This window comes from Coregonus clupeaformis, chromosome 37, assembly GCF_020615455.1.
Source record: "Coregonus clupeaformis isolate EN_2021a chromosome 37, ASM2061545v1, whole genome shotgun sequence".
Taxonomy (NCBI): domain Eukaryota; kingdom Metazoa; phylum Chordata; class Actinopteri; order Salmoniformes; family Salmonidae; genus Coregonus; species Coregonus clupeaformis.
This window is the reverse complement of record NC_059228.1, coordinates 2,437,173-2,456,445: the sequence shown is the minus strand read 5'-3', so window position 1 is coordinate 2,456,445 and position 19,273 is coordinate 2,437,173. Positions and strand designations below refer to the sequence as shown.

At 42.7% G+C, this 19,273-nt stretch overlaps 1 protein-coding gene across 1 annotated transcript in view; it reads right to left on the bottom strand.

Annotated features, from left to right (window-relative positions):
* wdr11 (WD repeat domain 11) overlaps positions 1-19,273 on the bottom strand; it is a 190,937-nt gene that overhangs the window by 125,915 nt on the left and 45,749 nt on the right. The window contains exon 5 of the mRNA XM_041867113.2: positions 5,145-5,346. Coding sequence (XP_041723047.2) covers positions 5,145-5,346 — 202 coding nt within the window. The remainder of the gene's footprint in view (positions 1-5,144; positions 5,347-19,273) is intronic.

Genomic DNA, 19,273 nt, shown 5'->3' with positions numbered 1-19,273 from the left:
AAAGTCAAATGGGATTTTTACCAAATTACCATGCGACAGACCACGTATTCACCCTGCACACCCTAATTGACAAACAAACAAAACAAAACCAAAGCAAAGTCTTCTCATGCTTTGTTGATTTCTAAAAAGCTTTTGACTCAATTTGGCATGAAGGTCTGCTACAGTATATACATTTATGGAGGAAAAAAAACATTCAAAAAATCCATGTACACAAACAAGTGTGTGGTTAAAATTGGCTAAAAACTCACAGGTTTATTTCCTCAGGGACGTGGGGTGAGACAGGATGTAGCTTGAGCCCCACCCTCTTCAACATATATATCAACGAATTGGCCAGGGCACTAGAACAGTCTGCAGCACCTGGCCTCACCCTTCTAGAATCTGAAGTCAAATGTCTACTGATGATCTTGTGCATCTGTCCACAACCAAGGAGGGCCTACAGCAGCACCTAGAACTTCTGCACAGATTCTGTCAGACCTGGGCCCTGACAGTGAATCTCAGTAAGACAAAAATAATGGTGTTCCAAAAAAGGTCCAGATGACAGGACCACACATACAAATTCCATCTAGATAACGTTGCCCTAGAGCACACAAAAAACTATGACTTCCACAAAGCTGTGAACGATCTGAGACAAGGCAAGAAGGGCCTTCTATGCCATCAAAAGGACCATAAAATTAGGATCTGGCAAAAAACACTTAAATCAGTTATAGAAACCATTGCCCTCTACGGTTGTGAGGTCTGGGGTCATCAACCAAGAATTCACCAAATGGGACAAACACCAAATTGAGACTATGCATGCAGAGTTCTGCAAAAACATCCCTCGTGTACAACGTAAAACACCAAATAATGCATGCAGAGCAGAATAAGGACAACACCTTCTAATTATCAAAATCCAGATAAAAGTTGTTCGATTCAGCAGCAATTCCCAACCCTTCCATAAAACAGCCATCACCTATAGAGAGATGGACTTAGAAGAGTCCCCTCAGCAAGCTGGTCCTGGTGCTCGGTTCACAAACACAAAAAGACGCCACAGAGCCCCACGACAGCAACACAATTAGACCCAACCAAAAACTACTAACTAAACAACTAAGCAAACTGGAATGCTATTTATCCCTAAACAGAGCACACAGTGGCAGAATACCTGACCATTGTGATTGACCCAAAATTAAGGAAAGCGTTGACTATGTACAGTCTCAGTGAGCATAGTCTTGCTATTGAGAGAGGCCGCCGTAGGCAGACCTGGCTCTTGAGAGAAGACCGACAATGTGCCCACTGCCCGCAAAATGATGTGGAAACTGAGTGGACCATATTACAGACACATATTTCCCTCTGCTTACACAGACCCAGAAAGAATTTGAAAACAAATCCAATTTTGATAAACTCCCATATCTATTAGGTGAAATACCACAGTGTGCAATCCCAGCAACAAGAATTGTGACCTGTTGCCACAAGGGCACCCAGTGAAGCAAACACCATTGTGAATACAAACTATATTTATACTGAACAAAAATATAAAAACACAACACGCAACAATTTCATAGATTTTACTGAGTTACAGTTCATAGAAGGAAATCGGTCAATGGAAATAAATTAATTAGGCCCTAATCTACGGATTTCACATGACTGGCCAGGGGCGCAGCCATGGGTGGGCCAGGGGGGGCATGGGCCTACTTGGGAGCCAGGCCTAGCCAATCAGAATACGTTTTTCCCCACAAAAGGAATTTAGTACAGACAGAAATACAGTGCATTCGGAAAGTATTCAGACCCCTTGACTTTTTTCAAGTTTTGTTACGTTACAGCCTTATTCTAAAATTGATTAAATTGTTTTTTTCCCCTCAATCTACACACAATACGTCATAATGACAAAGCAAAAATAGGTTTTTAGACATTTTTGCAAATGTATAAAAAAATAAAATAAAAAATACATTTACAGAAGTATTCAGCCCCTTTACTCAGTACATTGTTGTAGCACCTTTGGCAGCGATTGGAGCCTCGCGTCTTCTTGGGTATGATGCTACAAGCTTGGCACACATGTATTTGGGGAATTTCTCCCATTCTCTGCAGATCCTCTCAAGCGCTGTCAGGTTGGATGGGGAGCATCGCTGCACAGCTATTTTCAGGTCTCTCCAGAGATGTTCGATTGGGTTCATGTCCGGGCTCTGGCTGGGCCACTCAAGGACATTCAGAGACTTGACCCAAAGCCACTCCCGTGTTGTCTTGGCTGTGTGCTTAGGGTCATTGTCCTGTTGGAAGATGAACCTTCACCACAGTCTGAGGTCCTGAGCGCTCTGGAGCAGGTTTTCATCAAGGATCTCGCTGTACTTTGCGCTGTTCATCTTTCCCTCAATCCTAACTAGTCTCCCAGTCCCTGCCGCTGAAAAACATCCCCACAGTATGATGCTGCCACCGCCATGCTTCACAGTAGGGATGGTGCCAGGTTTCCTCCAGACGTGACGCTTGGCATTCAGGCCAAAGAGTTCAATCTTGGTTTCATCAGACCAGAGAATCTTGTTTCTCATGGTCTGAGAGTCCTTTAGGTGCCTTTTGGCAAACTCCAAGCGGGCTGTCATGTGCCTTTTACTGAGGAGTGGCTTCCATCTGGCCACTCTACCATAAAGGCCTGATATGTGGAGCGCTGCAGAGATGGTTGTCCTTCTGGAAGGTTCTCCCATCTCCACAGAGGAACTCTGGAGCTCTGTCAGAGTGACCATCGGGTTTTTGGTCACCTCCCTGACCAAGGCCCTTCTCCCTCGATTGCTCAATTTGGCCGGCCAGCTCTAGGAAGAGTCTTAGTGGTACCAAACTACTTCCATTTAAGAATAATGGAGGCCACTGTGTTCTTGGGGACCTTCAATGCTGCAGAAATGTTTTGGTACCCTTCCCCAGATCTGTGCCTCGACACAATCATGTCTCGGAGCTCTACGGATAATTCCTTCGACCTCATGGCTTGGTTTTTGCTCTGACATGCACTGTCAACTGTGGGACGTCTTATAGTCAGGTGTGTGCCTTTCCAAATCATGTCCAATCAATTGAATTTACCACAGGTGGAGTTGTAGAAACATCAAGGATGATCAATGGAAACAGGATGGACCTGAGCTCAATTTCAAGTCTCATAGCAAAGGGTCTGAAAACGTATGTAAATACATTTTTAAAAACCTGTTTTCGCGTCATCATTATGGGGTATTGTGTGTAGATTGATGAGGATTTTTTTTATTTAATCCATTTAAAAATAAGTCAAGGGGTCTGAATACTTTCCGAATGCACTGTACTCCTCAGTTTCATCATCTGTCCGGGTGGTTGGTCTCAGACGATCCCGCAGGTGAAGAAGCCGGATGTGGAGTGGCCTTTTATTGTGCCCAGCACAAGGTGAACCTGTGTAATGATCATGCTGTTTAATCAGCTTTTTGATATGCCACACCTGTCAGGAGGATGGATTAACTTGGCAAAGGAGAAATGCTCACTAACAGGGAAGTAAACAAATTTGTGCACAACATTTGAGATAAATACTCCTGTAGCTCAATTGGTAGAGCATGGCGCTTGCAACGCCAGGGTTGTGGGTTCGATTCCCACGGGGGGCTAGTATGAAAAATGTATGCACTCACTAACTGTAAGTCGCTCTGGATAAGAGCGTCTGCTAAATGACTAAAATGTAAATAAGCTTTTTGTGCGTATGGAAGATTTCTGGGATCTTTTATTTCAGGTCATGGAACATGGGACATGTTGCGTTCATATTTTTGATCAGTATATATTTTTATTTTCCCTTTCGTACTTCAACTATTTACACATTGTTTCAACAAATAGCCAGTAATATAACATTCGCAATGTCTCTATTCTTTTGATAAAAATTGTGTGTGATGTTTATTTATTTTGCTTCTGTTTATTATCTATTCCACTTCCTTTGGCAATGTAAACATGTTTCCCATGCCAAAAGAGCCCATTGAATTATGTGTGTATGCGTGTGTGTGTGTGTGTGTGTGTGAGAGAGAGAGGATAAACTATTCTCCTGAGTGGCGCAGTGGTCTAAGGCACTGCATCGCAGTGCTAGCTGTGCCACTAGAGATCCTGGTTCGAATCCAGGCTCTCTCGTAGCCGGCCGCGACCGTGAGACCCATGGGGCGGCGCACAATTGGCCCAGCGTCGTCCAGGGTAGGGGAGGGAATGGCCGGCAGGGATGTAGCTCAGTTGGTAGAGCATGGCGTTTGCAACGCCAGGGTTGTGGATTCGTTTCCTACGGGGGGCCAGTATTTAAAAAAATAATGTATGCACTCACTAACTGTGAGTCGCTCTGGATAAGAGCGTCTGCTAAATGACTAAAATGTAAATGTAATAAAGAATGGCTACATTAATAGTGTGTGTGTTATTGGAGGCAGGTGGTAAGGCGGGAAGTGAAAGGTGTCAGTGACGACCATTGAAGGACAGTGACAACCTTTCTCGCTCTCTCAACTGTCCTCTGTCTAGCTAGTTACTGTTCAAAACCAAGCTAATATGCACCAAGCTATAGAATGTAGGACGATGGCAATTAGGCCTAATAAAAGGTCATCCTTCACTTACAACTTTTTCCTGTATGTACCGTTGAGTGATTTCCTAAACTCATCCAGAATAAATGAGTATTACAAGACTAAAGATTAAACCAAATACAGATAGGAAGGTGGGCAGCTATGTTTAGAGGATTGATTATTACAGTCAAACAAATATTGCATAGGGGCAATTCCATATTGTTTTTGATCTTCCTGAAATTAAATCCATAGAAAGGTCCTTTGGGGGAAGGATGTTTAGCATACCTTTGAAGTCTATATCCAAAACGATAATTGAGAAATAATAGATTCACGTTGGAAAAATGGTGACATTTGGCCTTCCCCAGGCCTTCTTTAAGACACAACGATGAGTCTGTAAATGGTACAAAGCGAGTCGTGTTCTCATTTGAAACCATACCGTGGGCTCTGAAATATGAGTAATGTTTAGATTAAGAATACAATCTCTACATTCATTTATGAATAATACAAATAAACATACATATCACCCATTTTGATTTAGTAAATTTTTAGATATGTTTTAAACAATACAAGCTTTCTCATGATATGGAATGTGTAATAAGAATCATGCATCTAACATGGATCATGCAGTGTTTAGCTATGGGGTTTTCTTACGTGGGCTTCTCGTTGGTGATGAGCACTTTGACCTTGTTCAGGGCCTTCTTGGCACCGGTGGGGGCAGGGAGGGCAGCAGGCACAGGCTTAGTGTGTGCAGGGCTGGCATGGGGGCTGGCGATGTAGACCTTCTTGCCCCCGCTGCCCGGGGGTTTGGAGTGAGAGAAGTCGGAGATGAAGACAATGCCTTCGCTGGTCAGCACTGAGCAGGAAATAAGAGAGCGTGTGGGAACAGATTATTACAGGTTTGGGATCTATTCATAGTAATGTATTTTTATATTATTATTATTAACTGGACTGTAATGACTGCTCTAGGATCAACAGGTCTGGGATCTGTTCAAAGGAATTTTGTGCAGGGGAGTCATGCACCCCAAAAATCTGAGGGGGTACAAAGTTTGTGAGGATGGCTGGGGGGTGGTCCGGAGGGGAAATATGCCCCCATCCATAAATTCGAGAATTTGGCATTTTTCAAACACATTAAACAGCTTTGTCATGTAATCTAGAGCCATCATTATTCTTAATTCTATTAATCCAAAAAACTAAGTTAAGTGAATTATTAGCTTTTGTATGAAGATGAAAAAGACAGGAAATTCAAAAGCAAATTTGACCTATGCACCAACAAGGCTTTTCAGCATAAGCAGCTTGACTACTGCTAGAGTACTGTAGCTTTATTGATCTACTGTACTTCCAACAACAGATGTACACACATTGGATTTTGGCTGGAGAATATTGGCTGGAGATTTTCCATTGATCTTGCTTTTTAGTCCAGGACTACGCTTAATCTGTGTCCGGGAAAACCTCCCCATAATGTTTGAATTAGTGTAATGGGATGATTCTTTACATAAAAAAACAAGTTTACATTACCAAGTACATTAAATGGGGTAAACCTACACTATGAGGATGCATTAGGCTGTTTGAGAGAAGGTCTGAATCCTAATCAACCCATCCAATGTGAGTACATCTGTTTTTGAAGTACAGTAGATCAATAAAGCTACAGTACTCTAGCAGTAGTCAAGATGCTTATGCTGAAAAGCCTTGTTAGTGCATAGGTCTTTTTCAGCTTCAGACAAAAGCTAATATTTCACTTAAAACGTAGTTTATATTAATGTCCAGGATTTTTCCCGGAAGGTCTGATAATAGCACAAGTCCTGCCACCAAACATTATTACTGTGCATTATAACAATTTGAAAACAACGTGACTGTCACTGGCAGCCTAAAGTTGTTGGTTTTCAAAATGGTACAGCTCCTTAACAGTTTAAGCTACAGACACTAAACCAACTGTAAAAAGATCTTACAATTACATAACTAGTTTATTAACTATATAATGATTTAAATGTGCAGACATTTGCATAAGAGGAATACATTTACCACAGTACCTAATTTCCCCATGATGGATGTTCTGAATACAGTCACAGGAAAAAACAGTGGCTTGCGAAAGTATTCAACCCCCTTGGCATTTTTCCTATTTTGTTGCCTTACAACCTGGAATTAAAACTGATTTTGGGGGGTGTTTGTATAATTTGATTTATACAACATGCCTACCACTTTGAAGACGCAAAATATGTTTTAGTGTGAAAAAAACAAGAAATAAGACAAAAAAATAGAAAACTTGAGCGTGAATAACTATTCACCCCCCCCCCCAAAGTCAATACTTTGTAGAGCCACTTTTTGCAGCAATTACAGCTGCTAGTCTCTTGGGGTATGTCTCTATAAGCTTGGCACATCTAGCCACTGGGATTTTTGCCCATTCTTCAAGGCAAAACTGCTCCAGCTCCTTTAAGTTGGATAGGTTCCGCTGGTGTGCAGCAATCTTTAAGTCATACCACAGATTCTCAATTGGATTGAGGTCTGGGCTTTGACTAGGTCATTCCATGACATTTAAATGTTTCCCTTTAAACCACTCGAGTGTTGCTTCAGCAGTATGCTTAGGGTCATTGTGCTGCAGGAAGGCGAACCTCCGTCCCAGTTTCAAATCTCTGGAAGACTGAAACAGGTTTCCCCTAAATAATTTCCCTGTATTTAGCGCCATCCATCATTCCTTCAACTCTGACCAGTTTCCCAGTCCCTGCCGATGAAAAACATCACCACAGCATGATGCTGCCACTACCACGCTTCACTGTGAAGATGATGTTCTCGGGGTGATGAGAGGTGTTGGGTTTGCGCCAGACATAGCGTTTTCCTTGATTGCCAAAAACCTCAATTTTTGTCATATCTGACCAGAGTACCTTCTTCCATATGTTTGGGGAGTCTCACACATGCCTTTTGGCGAACGTGTTTGCTTATTTCTTTCTTTAAGTAATGGCTTTTTTTCTGGCCACTCTTCTGTAAAGCCCAGCTCTGTGGAGTGTACGGCTTAAAGTGGTCTTTTGGACAGATACTCCAATCTCCGCTGTGGAGCTTTGCAGCTCCTTCAGGGTTATATTTGGTCTCTTTGTTGCCTCTCTGATTAATGCCCTCCTTGCCTGGTCCGTGAGTTTTGGTGGGCAGCCCTCTCTTGGCAGGTTTGTGGTGGTGCCATATTCTTTCCATTTTTTAATAAAGGATTTAAATGGTGCTCCGTGGGATGTTCAAAGTTTCAGATTTGTTTTAAATAACCTAACCCTGATCTGTACTTCTCCACAACTTTGTCCCTGTCCTGTTGGAGAGCTCCTTGGTCTTCATGGTGCCGCTTGCTTGGTGGTGCCCCTTGCTTAGCGGTTTTGCAGATTCTGGGGCCTTTCAGAACCGGTGTATATATACACTGAGATCATGTGACACTTAAATAAAGTCCAACTGTGTGCAATCTAACTAATTATGTGACTTCTGAAGGTAATTGGTTGCACCAGATCTTATTTAGGGGCGTCATAGCAAAGGGTGTAAATACATATGCACGCACCACTTTTCCGTTATTTATTTTTTAGAATTTTTGGAAACAAGTTATTTTTTTCATTTCACTTCACCAATTTGGACAATTTTGTGTATTTCCATTACATGAAATCCAAATAAAAATCAGTTTAAATTACAGGTTGTAATGCAACAAAATAGGAAAAATGCCAAGGGTGACAAATACTTTTGCAAGGCACTGTATGACTGCATCACATACCTTGCTTTTATGTTACCAACATATTAAAAGAACAATGAATTACATATTTTCAATAAAATGTTATTTTGATAAGTAAATTCATACAAGTAAATTCTTCCACCAGTCCAGACAAAAATATGGTTGTTAGTTATTTTGGTCATGTTGCTACAGACGGATTGATTGTTCAGCAACAAAAACCGATGTGTGTGCAACTATGGGGCAAAATAGACTGGTTTGGCTTAGACTGTTGACAACATGTAAACTATATTTAGTCTCCAAATGTTTATTGAAAACATAAATACATTGTTACAGTTGTGGGTTAGCTACAGTGCCTTCAGAAAGTATTCATACCCCTTGACTTATTTGACATACTGTTGTGTTACAGCCTGAATTCAAAATTGATTAAAATATATACACTGCTCAAATAAATAAAGGGAACACTAAAATAACACATCCTAGATCTGAATGAATGAAATAATCTTATTAAATACTTTTTTCTTTGCATAGTTGAATGTGCTGACAACAAAATCACACAAAAATTATCAATGGAAATCAAATTTATCAACCCATGGAGGTCTGGATTTGGAGTCACCCTCAAAATTAAAGTGGAAAACCACACTACAGGCTGATCCAACTTTGATGTAATGTCCTTAAAACAAGTCAAAATGAGGCTCAGTAGTGTGTGTGGCCTCCACGTGCCTGTATGACCTCCCTACAACGCCTGGGCATGCTCCTGATGAGGTGGCGGATGGTCTCCTGAGGGATCTCCTCCCAGACCTGGACTAAAGCATACGCCAACTCCTGGACAGTCTGTGGTGCAACGTGGCGTTGGTGGATGGAGCGAGACATGATGTCCCAGATGTGCTCAATTGGATTCAGGTCTGGGGAACGGGCGGGCCAGTCCATAGCATCAATGCCTTCCTCTTGCAGGAACTGCTGACACACTCCAGCCACATGAGGTCTAGCATTGTCTTGCATTAGGAGGAACCCAGGGCCAACCGCACCAGCATATGGTCTCACAAGGGGTCTGAGGAACTCATCTCGGTACCTAATGGCAGTCAGGCTACCTCTGGCGAGCACATGGAGGGCTGTGCGGCCCCCAAAGAAATGCCACCCCACACCATGACTGACCCACCGCCAAACCGGTCATGCTGGAGGATGTTGCAGGCAGCAGAACGTTCTCCACGGCGTCTCCAGACTGTCACGTCTGTCACATGTGCTCAGTGTGAACCTGCTTTCATCTGTGAAGAGCACAGGGCGCCAGTGGCGAATTTGCCAATCTTGGTGTTCTCTGGCAAATGCCAAACGTCCTGCACGGTGTTGGGCTGTAAGCACAACCCGCACCTGTGGACGTCGGGCCCTCATACCACCCTCATGGAGTCTGTTTCTGACCGTTTGAGCAGACACATGCACATTTGTGGCCTGCTGGAGGTCATTTTGCAGGGCTCTGGCAGTGCTCCTCCTGCTCCTCCTTGCACAAAGGCGGAGGTAGCGGTCCTGCTGCTGGGTTGTTGCCCTCCTACGGCCTCCTCCACGTCTCCGGATGTACTGGCCTGTCTCCTGGTAGCGCCTCCATGCTCTGGACACTACGCTGACAGACACGGCAAACCTTCTTGCCACAGCTCGCATTGATGTGCCATCCTGGATGAGCTGCACTACCTGAGCCACTTGTGTGGGTTGTAGACTCCGTCTCATGCTACCACTAGAGTGAAAGCACCGCCAGCATTCAAAAGTGACCAAAACATCAGCCAGGAAGCATAGGAACTGAGAAGTGGTCTGTGGTCACCACCTGCAAAAACAGTCCTGTATTGGGGGTGTCTTGCTAATTGCCTATAATTTCCACCTGTTGTCTATACCATTTGCACAACAGCATGTGAAATGTATTGTCAATCAGTGTTGCTTCCTAAGTGGACAGTTTGATTTCACAGAAGTGTGATTGACTTGGAGTTACATTGTGTTGTTTAAGTGTTCCCTTAATTTTTTTGAGCAGTGTATTTTTTGTCTCACCCATAAACACACAATACCCATGATTACAAAGTGAAAACATGTTTTTAGACATTTAAGCACATTTATTGAAAATTAAATACAGAAATATCTCATTTACATAACTATTCACACCCCTGAGTCAATACTATGTAGAAGCATCTTTGGCAGCGATTACAGCTGTGAGTCCTTTTGGGTAAGTCTCTAAGAGCTTTGCTCACCTGGATTGTAAAATATTTGCCCATTATTCTTTTCCAAATTCTTCAAACTCTGTCAAGTTGATTGTTGATCATTCCTAGATAGCCATTTTCAAGTCAAGTCTTGCCATAATTTTGACTTAAATCGGCTTGAAAATCTGTAACTAGGCCACTCAGGAACATTCAATGTCGTCTTGTGTTTTAGGTTATTGTCCTGCTGAAAGGTGAATTAGTCTCCCAGTGTCTGTTGGAAAGTAAACTGTACCAGGTTTTCCTCTAGGATTGTGCCTATGCTTATAGCTGTATCCCGTTTATTTTTTACCCCCTTTCTCTCCCCATCTTGTCTCATCGCTGCAACTCCCCAACGGGCTCGGGAGAGGCGAAGGTAGAGTCATGCGTCCTCTGAAACATGACCTGCCAAGCAGCGCTTCTTAACACCCACTCACTTAACCCGGAAGCCAGCTACAACGTGTCGGAGGAAACACTGTTCAACTGACGACCAAAGTCAGCCTGCAGGTGCCCAGCCCGCCACAAGGAGTCGCTAGAGCGCGATGATCCAAGTAAAAGCCCCCCAGCCAAACCCTCCCCTAACCCAGACGACACTGGGCCAATTGTGCATCGCCCTATGGGACTCCTGGTCTAACTGGGAACGAACCCCAGGCTGTAGTGACGCCGCAACAATGCGATGCAGTGCCTTACACCACTGAGCCACTCGGGAGGCCCTATTCAGTTTATTTTTACCCCCCCTCAAAAAACTCCCTAGTCCTTGCTGATGACAAGCATACCAATAACATGATGCAGCCACCACCATGCTTGAAAATATGAAGAGTGGTACTCAGTGATGTGTTGTGTTGGATTTGCCACAAACATAACGCTTTGTATTCAGGACAAAAAGTGCATTACTTTGCCACATTTTTTGCGGTATTACTTGAGTGCCAAATTGCAAATGCAACTTGTTTTGGAATATTTGTATTCTGTACAGGCTTCCTTCTTTTCACTCTGTCAATTAGGTTAATATTGTGGAGTAACTACAACGTTGTTGATCCATCCTCAGGTTTCTCCTTTCACAGCCATTAAACTCTAACTGTTTTAAAGTCACCATTGGCCTCATGGTGAAATCCCTGAGCGATTTCCTTCCTCTACGGCAACTGAGTTAGGAAGGACGCCTGTATCTTTGTAGTGACTGGGTGTATTGATACACCATCCAAAGTGTAATTATTAACTTCACCATGCTCAAAGGGATATTCAATGCCTGCTTTTTTATTGTATTATATCTACCAACAGGTGCCCTTCTTTGCAAGGCATTGGAAAACCTCCCTGGTTTTCCAATGAATATATGTTTGAAATTCACTGCGCGACTGAAGGACCTTAAAAGATAATTGTATGTGTGGGGTAGAGATGAGGTAGTCATTCAAAAACCATGTTAAACACTATTATTGCATACAAAGTGAGTTCACGCAACTTATTATATGACTTGTTAAGCAAATGTTTACTCAAACTTATTTAGGCTTGCCATAACAAAAGGGGTTGGACACTTAATAACATTTCAGGGATTTGGGGGATGGGGGAGGGTTCGTTAGAGGTTATGGCTCTTTATTTTCTTAAAGTACAGGATTAGGTAAAAGGGTTTTGTGTTTCTAAATGTTTGTTTCTTTATTAATTTAGTCTGTACGCTGTGATTGACTACACACTCCAGTACAGTAGGTGGCGGCATGCACCTCTAACATTTGTTTGCGGACCGCCATATTACCATAGAAGACTACGACCGGGATATCGTCGTACAAGAGATTGGATTATTGTACCAGTGTTGGGAATGTCCAAACTGAAATAGCTAACTAGCTATTATGTTAAGGTAATAATTATTTAAGGTAAAAGTTGTTGCTTTGTTTGTTGAAACTGTCACTGGGCAGTGACGTTGTTAGCGTTGAACATTGATAGCTCCCGGAGAGAAGAGGCTATCCTGTTAGCTGACATTATGAATAATAGTATTTCCGGTCAGCGACCACGTCTAGCGCCTGAAAGTTATGACGTTCGCTACCTAACCAGTTATTTAGCTAGCTAGCTATTTATGAATATGCCAGAAATACTCATATCTGGCTATACAGTGCATTTGGAAAGAGGTCAGAACCCTTGATTTTTTCCACAGTTTGTTAGGTCACAGCCTAATCCTAAAATTAATTAAATAAATATATTTTCTCATCAATCTACACACAAATCGAAAACAGGTTTAGAATGTTTTGCAAATTTATAAAAAATAACAGAAATCCCTTATTTACATAAATATTCAGACCATTTACTATGAGACTCAAAATGGAACTACGGTGCATCCTGTTTCCATTGATCATCCTTGAGATGTTTCTACAACTTGACTGGAATCCACCTGTGGTAAATTCAATTGATTGGACGTGATTTGGAAAGGCACACACCTATCTATATGAAGATCCAACAGTTGACAGTGCATGTCAGAAAAAAAACCAAGCCATGAGGTCGATGGAATTGTCCGTAGAGCTCCGAGACAGGATTGTGTCGAGGGCACAGATCTGGGGAAGGATACCAAAAAATATCTGCAGCATTGAAGGTCCCCAAGAACACAGTGGCCTCCATCATTCTTAAATGGAAGAAGTTTGGAACCACCAAGACTCTTCCTATAGCTGGCCGGCCAAACTGAGCAATCAAGGGAGAAGGGCCTTGGTCATGGAGGTGACCAAGAATGTGATAGTCACTCTGACAGAGCTCAAGAGTTTCTCTGTGAAGATGGGAGAACCTTCCAGAAGGACAACCATCTCTGCAGCGCTCCACCAATCAGGCCTTTATGGTAGAGTGGCCAGACGGAAGCCAATCCTCATTAAAAAAAAGGCACATGATAGCCCGTTTGGAGTTTGCCAAAATGAACCTAAAAAGGACTCTGACCATGAGAAACAAGATTCTCTGGTCTGATGAAATCAAGTTTGAACTCTTTGGCCTGATGCCAAGAATCACGTCTGGAGGAAACCTGGCACCATCCCTACGGTGAAGCATGGTGGTGGCAGCATCATGCTGTGGGGATGTTTTTCAGCGGCAGAGACTGGAAGACTAGTCAGGATCGAGGGAAAGACGAATGGAGCAAAGTACAAAAGAGATCCTTGATGAAAACCTGCTCCTGAGCGCTCAGGACCTCAGACTGGGGTGAAGGTTCATCTTCCAACAAGACAACGACCCTAAGCATACAGTCTATCAATTTTAAAGGCTTAATTTAATCTACGTCTGGTTTCTTCATATAACCACAGCCTTGTCAGTACAAAACGGAGCTACGCTCTCCCATGTGTACTATTGGTCGCGAATGCACTCCCACTCACTGATCATTTGACATGACCTGATCGCTCATTCCCCCCCTCTCTCCCTCCCCTTTCTATCTTTCTCTTTCAACCTTTTCTCTCGCTCTCTCCCAATGTCAAGGCTGTGTATAATGAGCTCCACAACACACTCATGGCCATCAATGAGCGGGACAAACTGCACTGGTTGAAGAACACCACAGACCGGGCATGCCCACTGACTGTCCTCAGTTCCAGGTGCAACACACACACAGCAGGCTAATGGAAGTTAATGGGGCCTAATGGAGTGTACTGTAATATGGGATGATGTAGACTTCAGCCCCTTAGTTATTGTCAAGAGTTAGTCGAATGTAGTGAACAGTGTTACAAGCTAATGTAGCAGACTGTATGACAGTAGTGTATGAGCCAACAATGTGACCATTATTAGAGACTGCTGGAGGGTAATATACTGGACCGGCCTGCCTTGTTCAATGGAGTCTAATGAAACCTCTCTTTCAGGAGTGGGCATCAATGAAAAAAATGGAAGAAAGAGGTAGAGCAAGGCACAATAGAGGTGAGCATCTGTCTATGACCTCATGCTAAAGTACAACTATCTCAGTGATGCTAAAGGCCTTTACGGACTGTACGTCGGATGTGTGATGTTCCCAAATTAGAACATTTTGATTGACGATTTTGTGTGTTTATCAAAATCCCATCAGGTAGCCTGATTTCAGATGTGTCATGTAAACAAGATCAGAATTGTTTTTGTTTTTTTGCACAGCGTGTAAACTTTTAAATATAAGTATTATATTAATCTATTAATCTAACTACCGGTATTCAAAATAATCGTATTATTGTGTGCATACTTCGTGCCGGCCATGTTCCTATTGGTTAGTCACCGGGATCGGCTCGTAACACCAGCCACGTAGTGGTACTTAAAAAAAAAAAAGCTAGCTAGCTAGCTATTTATGAATATGCCAGAAATACTCATATCTGGCTATACAGTGCATTTGGAAAGAGGTCAGAACCCTTGATTTTTTCCACATTTTGTTAGGTCACAGCCTAATCCTAAAATTAATTAAATAAATATTTTTTCTCATCAATCTACACACAAATCGAAAACAGGTTTAGAATGTTTTGCAAATTTATAAAAAATAACAGAAATCCCTTATTTACATAAATATTCAGACCATTTACTATGAGACTCAAAATGGAACTACGGTGCATCCTGTTTCCATTGATCATCCTTGAGATGTTTCTACAACTTGACTGGAATCCACCTGTGGTAAATTCAATTGATTGGACGTGATTTGGAAAGGCACACACCTATCTATATGAAGATCCAACAGTTGACAGTGCATGTCAGAAAAAAAAACCAAGCCATGAGGTCGATGGAATTGTCCGTAGAGCTCCGAGACAGGATTGTGTCGAGGGCACAGATCTGGGGAAGAATACCAAAAATTATCTGCAGCATTGAAGGTCCCCAAGAACACAGTGGCCTCCATCATTCTTAAATGGAAGAAGTTTGGAACCACCAAGACTCTTCCTATAGCTGGCCGGCCAAACTGAGCAATCAAGGGAGAAGGGCCTTGGTCATGGAGGTGACCAAGAATGTGATAGTCACTCTGACAGAGCTCAAGAGTTTCTCTGTGAAGATGGGAGAACCTTCCAGAAGGACAACCATCTCTGCAGCGCTCCACCAATCAGGCCTTTATGGTAGAGTGGCCAGACGGAAGCCAATCCTCATAAAAAAAAAGGCACATGATAGCCCGTTTGGAGTTTGCCAAAATGAACCTAAAAATTACTCTGACCATGAGAAACAAGATTCTCTGGTCTGATGAAATCAAGTTTGAACTCTTTGGCCTGATGCCAAGAATCACGTCTGGAGGAAACCTGGCACCATCCCTACGGTGAAGCATGGTGGTGGCAGCATCATGCTGTGGGGATGTTTTTCAGCGGCAGAGACTGGAAGACTAGTCAGGATCGAGGGAAAGACGAATGGAGCAAAGTACAAAAGAGATCCTTGATGAAAACCTGCTCCTGAGCGCTCAGGACCTCAGACTGGGGTGAAGGTTCATCTTCCAACAAGACAACGACCCTAAGCACACAGCCAAGACATGCAGGAAAGACTTCGGGACAAGTCCCTGAATGTCCTTGAGTGGCCCAGCCAGAGCCCGGACTTGAACCCGATCGAACATCTCTGGAGAGACCTGAAAATAGCTGTGCAGCGACACTCCACATCCAACCTGACAGAGCTTAAAAGGATCTGCAGAGAAGAATGGGAGCAACTCCCCAAATACAGGTGTGCCAAGCTTGTAGTGTCATACCCAAGAAGAGTCGAGGCTGTAATCGCTACCAAAGGTGCTTTAACAAAGTACTGAGTAAAGGGTCTGAATACTTAAGTAAATGTGATTTCAGTTTTTTTTTTTTTATACATTTGCAAAAATGTCTAAAAACCTGTTTTTGCTTTGTCATGAGGCATTGTGTGTAGATTGATGAGGGAAATCCATTTTAGAATGAGGCTGTAACGTAAAAGAAAAGTGGAAAAAGTCAAGGGGTCTGAATACTTTCTGAATGCAGTATGTAGCCTAGTGTGCTTATCTGTTTTTTCCGCTTCTGCATCTCCTCAGGGCACTGGGCTCTCTTTCAAATGGAAAGGTTTCCTGCAGCCTGTTCAGGGCTTCATCGGGACTTGTGAACTCCATTCTCTGTGTGCCCTTCCATACCCACAGTACTGGCGGGAATTAGAGTTGAGACTCGATACCTTTCTCCCTCAGTGACTGTCTAATCGGAATGAATTGCAGGCATTATTTCCTCAGTCTAGCAGTCAAATCGAATGGACTGGCCCTGGACCTTGATCTAATTCCCCCCCTGTGCCTGCAGAATGTTGTCTTTGGTCTGATAGTTCCAAAGCTTAAAGATTACCATACTTTTTTAACAGATTGTTACAGTTTGTTTGTTTTGGTGAGCATTGAGAGCATTTTAACTACGTTTTCCTGGATATCCTTCAGCTGTTCGCTGCGCTCATTTGCATCTCCAAGTTGTGCTTTGTCTTTTCCTCTAAGGGAAGCCATGGCGTGTTTGGTTCGAGTCTCAGCGTCACTTCACTCACAGATTGGAGCGCTCACTCTCTCCCAGTTACTTGGTGATACAGTCTATCAATTTTAAAGGCTTAATTTAATCTACGTCTGGTTTCTTCATATAACCACAGCCTTGTCAGTACAAAACGGAGCTACGCTCTCCCATGTGTACTATTGGTCGCGAATGCACTCCCACTCACTGATCATTTGACATGACCTGATCGCTCATTCCCCCCCTCTCTCCCTCCCCTTTCTATCTTTCTCTTTCAACCTTTTCTCTCGCTCTCTCCCAATGTGAAGGCTGTGTATAATGAGCTCCACAACACACTCATGGCCATCAATGAGCGGGACAAACTGCACTGGTTGAAGAACACCACAGACCGGGCATGCCCACTGACTGTCCTCAGTTCCAGGTGCAACACACACACACACACACACAGCAGGCTAATGGAAGTTAATGGGGCCTAATGGAGTGTACTGTAATATGGGATGATGTAGACTTCAGCCCCTTTGTTATTGTCAAGAGTTAGTCGAATGTAGTGAACAGTGTTACAAGCTAATGTAGCAGACTGTATGACAGTAGTGTATGAGCCAACAATGTGACCATTATTAGAGACTGCTGGAGGGTAATATACTGGACCGGCCTGCCTTGTTCAATGGAGTCTAATGAAACCTCTCTTTCAGGAGTGGGCATCAATGAAAAAAATGGAAGAAAGAGGTAGAGCAAGGCACAATAGAGGTGAGCATCTGTCTATGACCTCATGCTAAAGTACAACTATCTCAGTGATGCTAAAGGCCTTTACGGACTGTACGTCGGATGTGTGATGTTCCCAAATTAGAACATTTTGATTGACGATTTTGTGTGTTTATCAAAATCCCATCAGGTAGCCTGATTTCAGATGTGTCATGTAAACAAGATCAGAATTGTTTTTGTTTTTTTGCACAGCGTGTAAACTTTTAAATATAAGTATTATATTAATCTATTAATCTAACTACCGGTATTCAAAATAATCGTATTATTGTGTGCATACTTCGTGCCGGCCATGTTCCTATTGGTTAGTCACCGGGATCGGCTCGTAACACCAGCCACGTAGTGGTACTTAAAAAAAAAAAAAAAAAAATCGGCAGACCTAGACCCTGTCAGACTGAAGAGCCAAGATGTCAGAAAGTCCTTTACGACCTAAGAATTTGCACACGACTTGAACATTTTGTTTGGGATGGCAAAATCGTGGCATAAGACGCCTAAAATCATACAGTCTGCAAAGGCCTTAGGTAGTTGGAGTCATTCAGTACTCACCATATCATTATGATGAATCATCAATTCCTAATTACTGATTGGATTGTTAATTGTTTGTAGATAGTGTTAGTGTTATGTCTCCTCTGTGTGTGTGTGTATTCACAGATGCAGCAATCAGCTTGTTGGGGGTGAACTGGGAGCACAGTGCTGTAGCGGTGGGACAGAGGAGATGTCAACAGAGGGCTTCTTCCTGAGCCTTATACTACGAATCAGGTTTGAGGCGTAAATGAGGTAACTTTGGTCAACGGAGTTCAACTCGGGATAACCGGTACACATGAAAGTGTCTCACCTTTAAGCAAGGTACATTTCTATGGCAAAGAATCCTTCAGAACTAACGTGCTCCGGGCAAGGCTAACTCAAAGTTAACTCCATTTACCCTGAATGAAGTGTCTGAGCCACGAGTTGAGGACCAATGAAATCAGATACATCCCCTTCATTTGAAGAAAAAAAAAGTGTAAAAAAATGGTTATGTTAAAATACCTAGCACATTTAGTAATGATAGCATTTGCTTTCCAAACTGTAAATCTTTAGCACGATTGTATTTTGAAATCTGCAAAAGGCAAATTGGCAACCGCAACCAACCATAGACATATAATGCATAGATGGCAGTTCCCATTCAAGCAAAGACTGGCAGCCATTGCTAGTGTACCCATGAGTTTAACAGCCAAATTGCCAGGGTTAGAAGTTCCAAAACCCTTCTATGGATTATACAGTGAGGGAAATAAGTATTTGATCCCCTGCTGATTTTGTACGTTTGCCCACTGACAAAGATATGATCAGTCTATAATTTTAATGGTAGGTTTATTTGAACAGTGAGAGACAGAATAACAACAACAAAATCCAGAAAAACGCATGTCAAAAATGTTATAAATTGATTTGCATTTTAATGAGGGAAATAAGTATTTGACCCCCTCTCAATCAGAAAGATTTCTGGCTCCCAGGTGTCTTTTATACAGGTAATGAGCTGAGATTAGGAGCACTTTCTTAAAGGGACTGCTCCTAATCTCAGCTTGTTAACTGTATAAAAGACACCTGTCCACAGAAGCAATCAATCAATCAGATTCCAAACTCTCCACCATGGCCAAGACCAAAGAGCTCTCCAAGGATGTCAGGGACAATATTGTAGACCTACACAAGGCTGGAATGGGCTACAAGACCATCGCCAAGCAGCTTGGTGAGAAGGTGACAACAGTTGGTGCGATTATTCGCAAATGGAAGAAA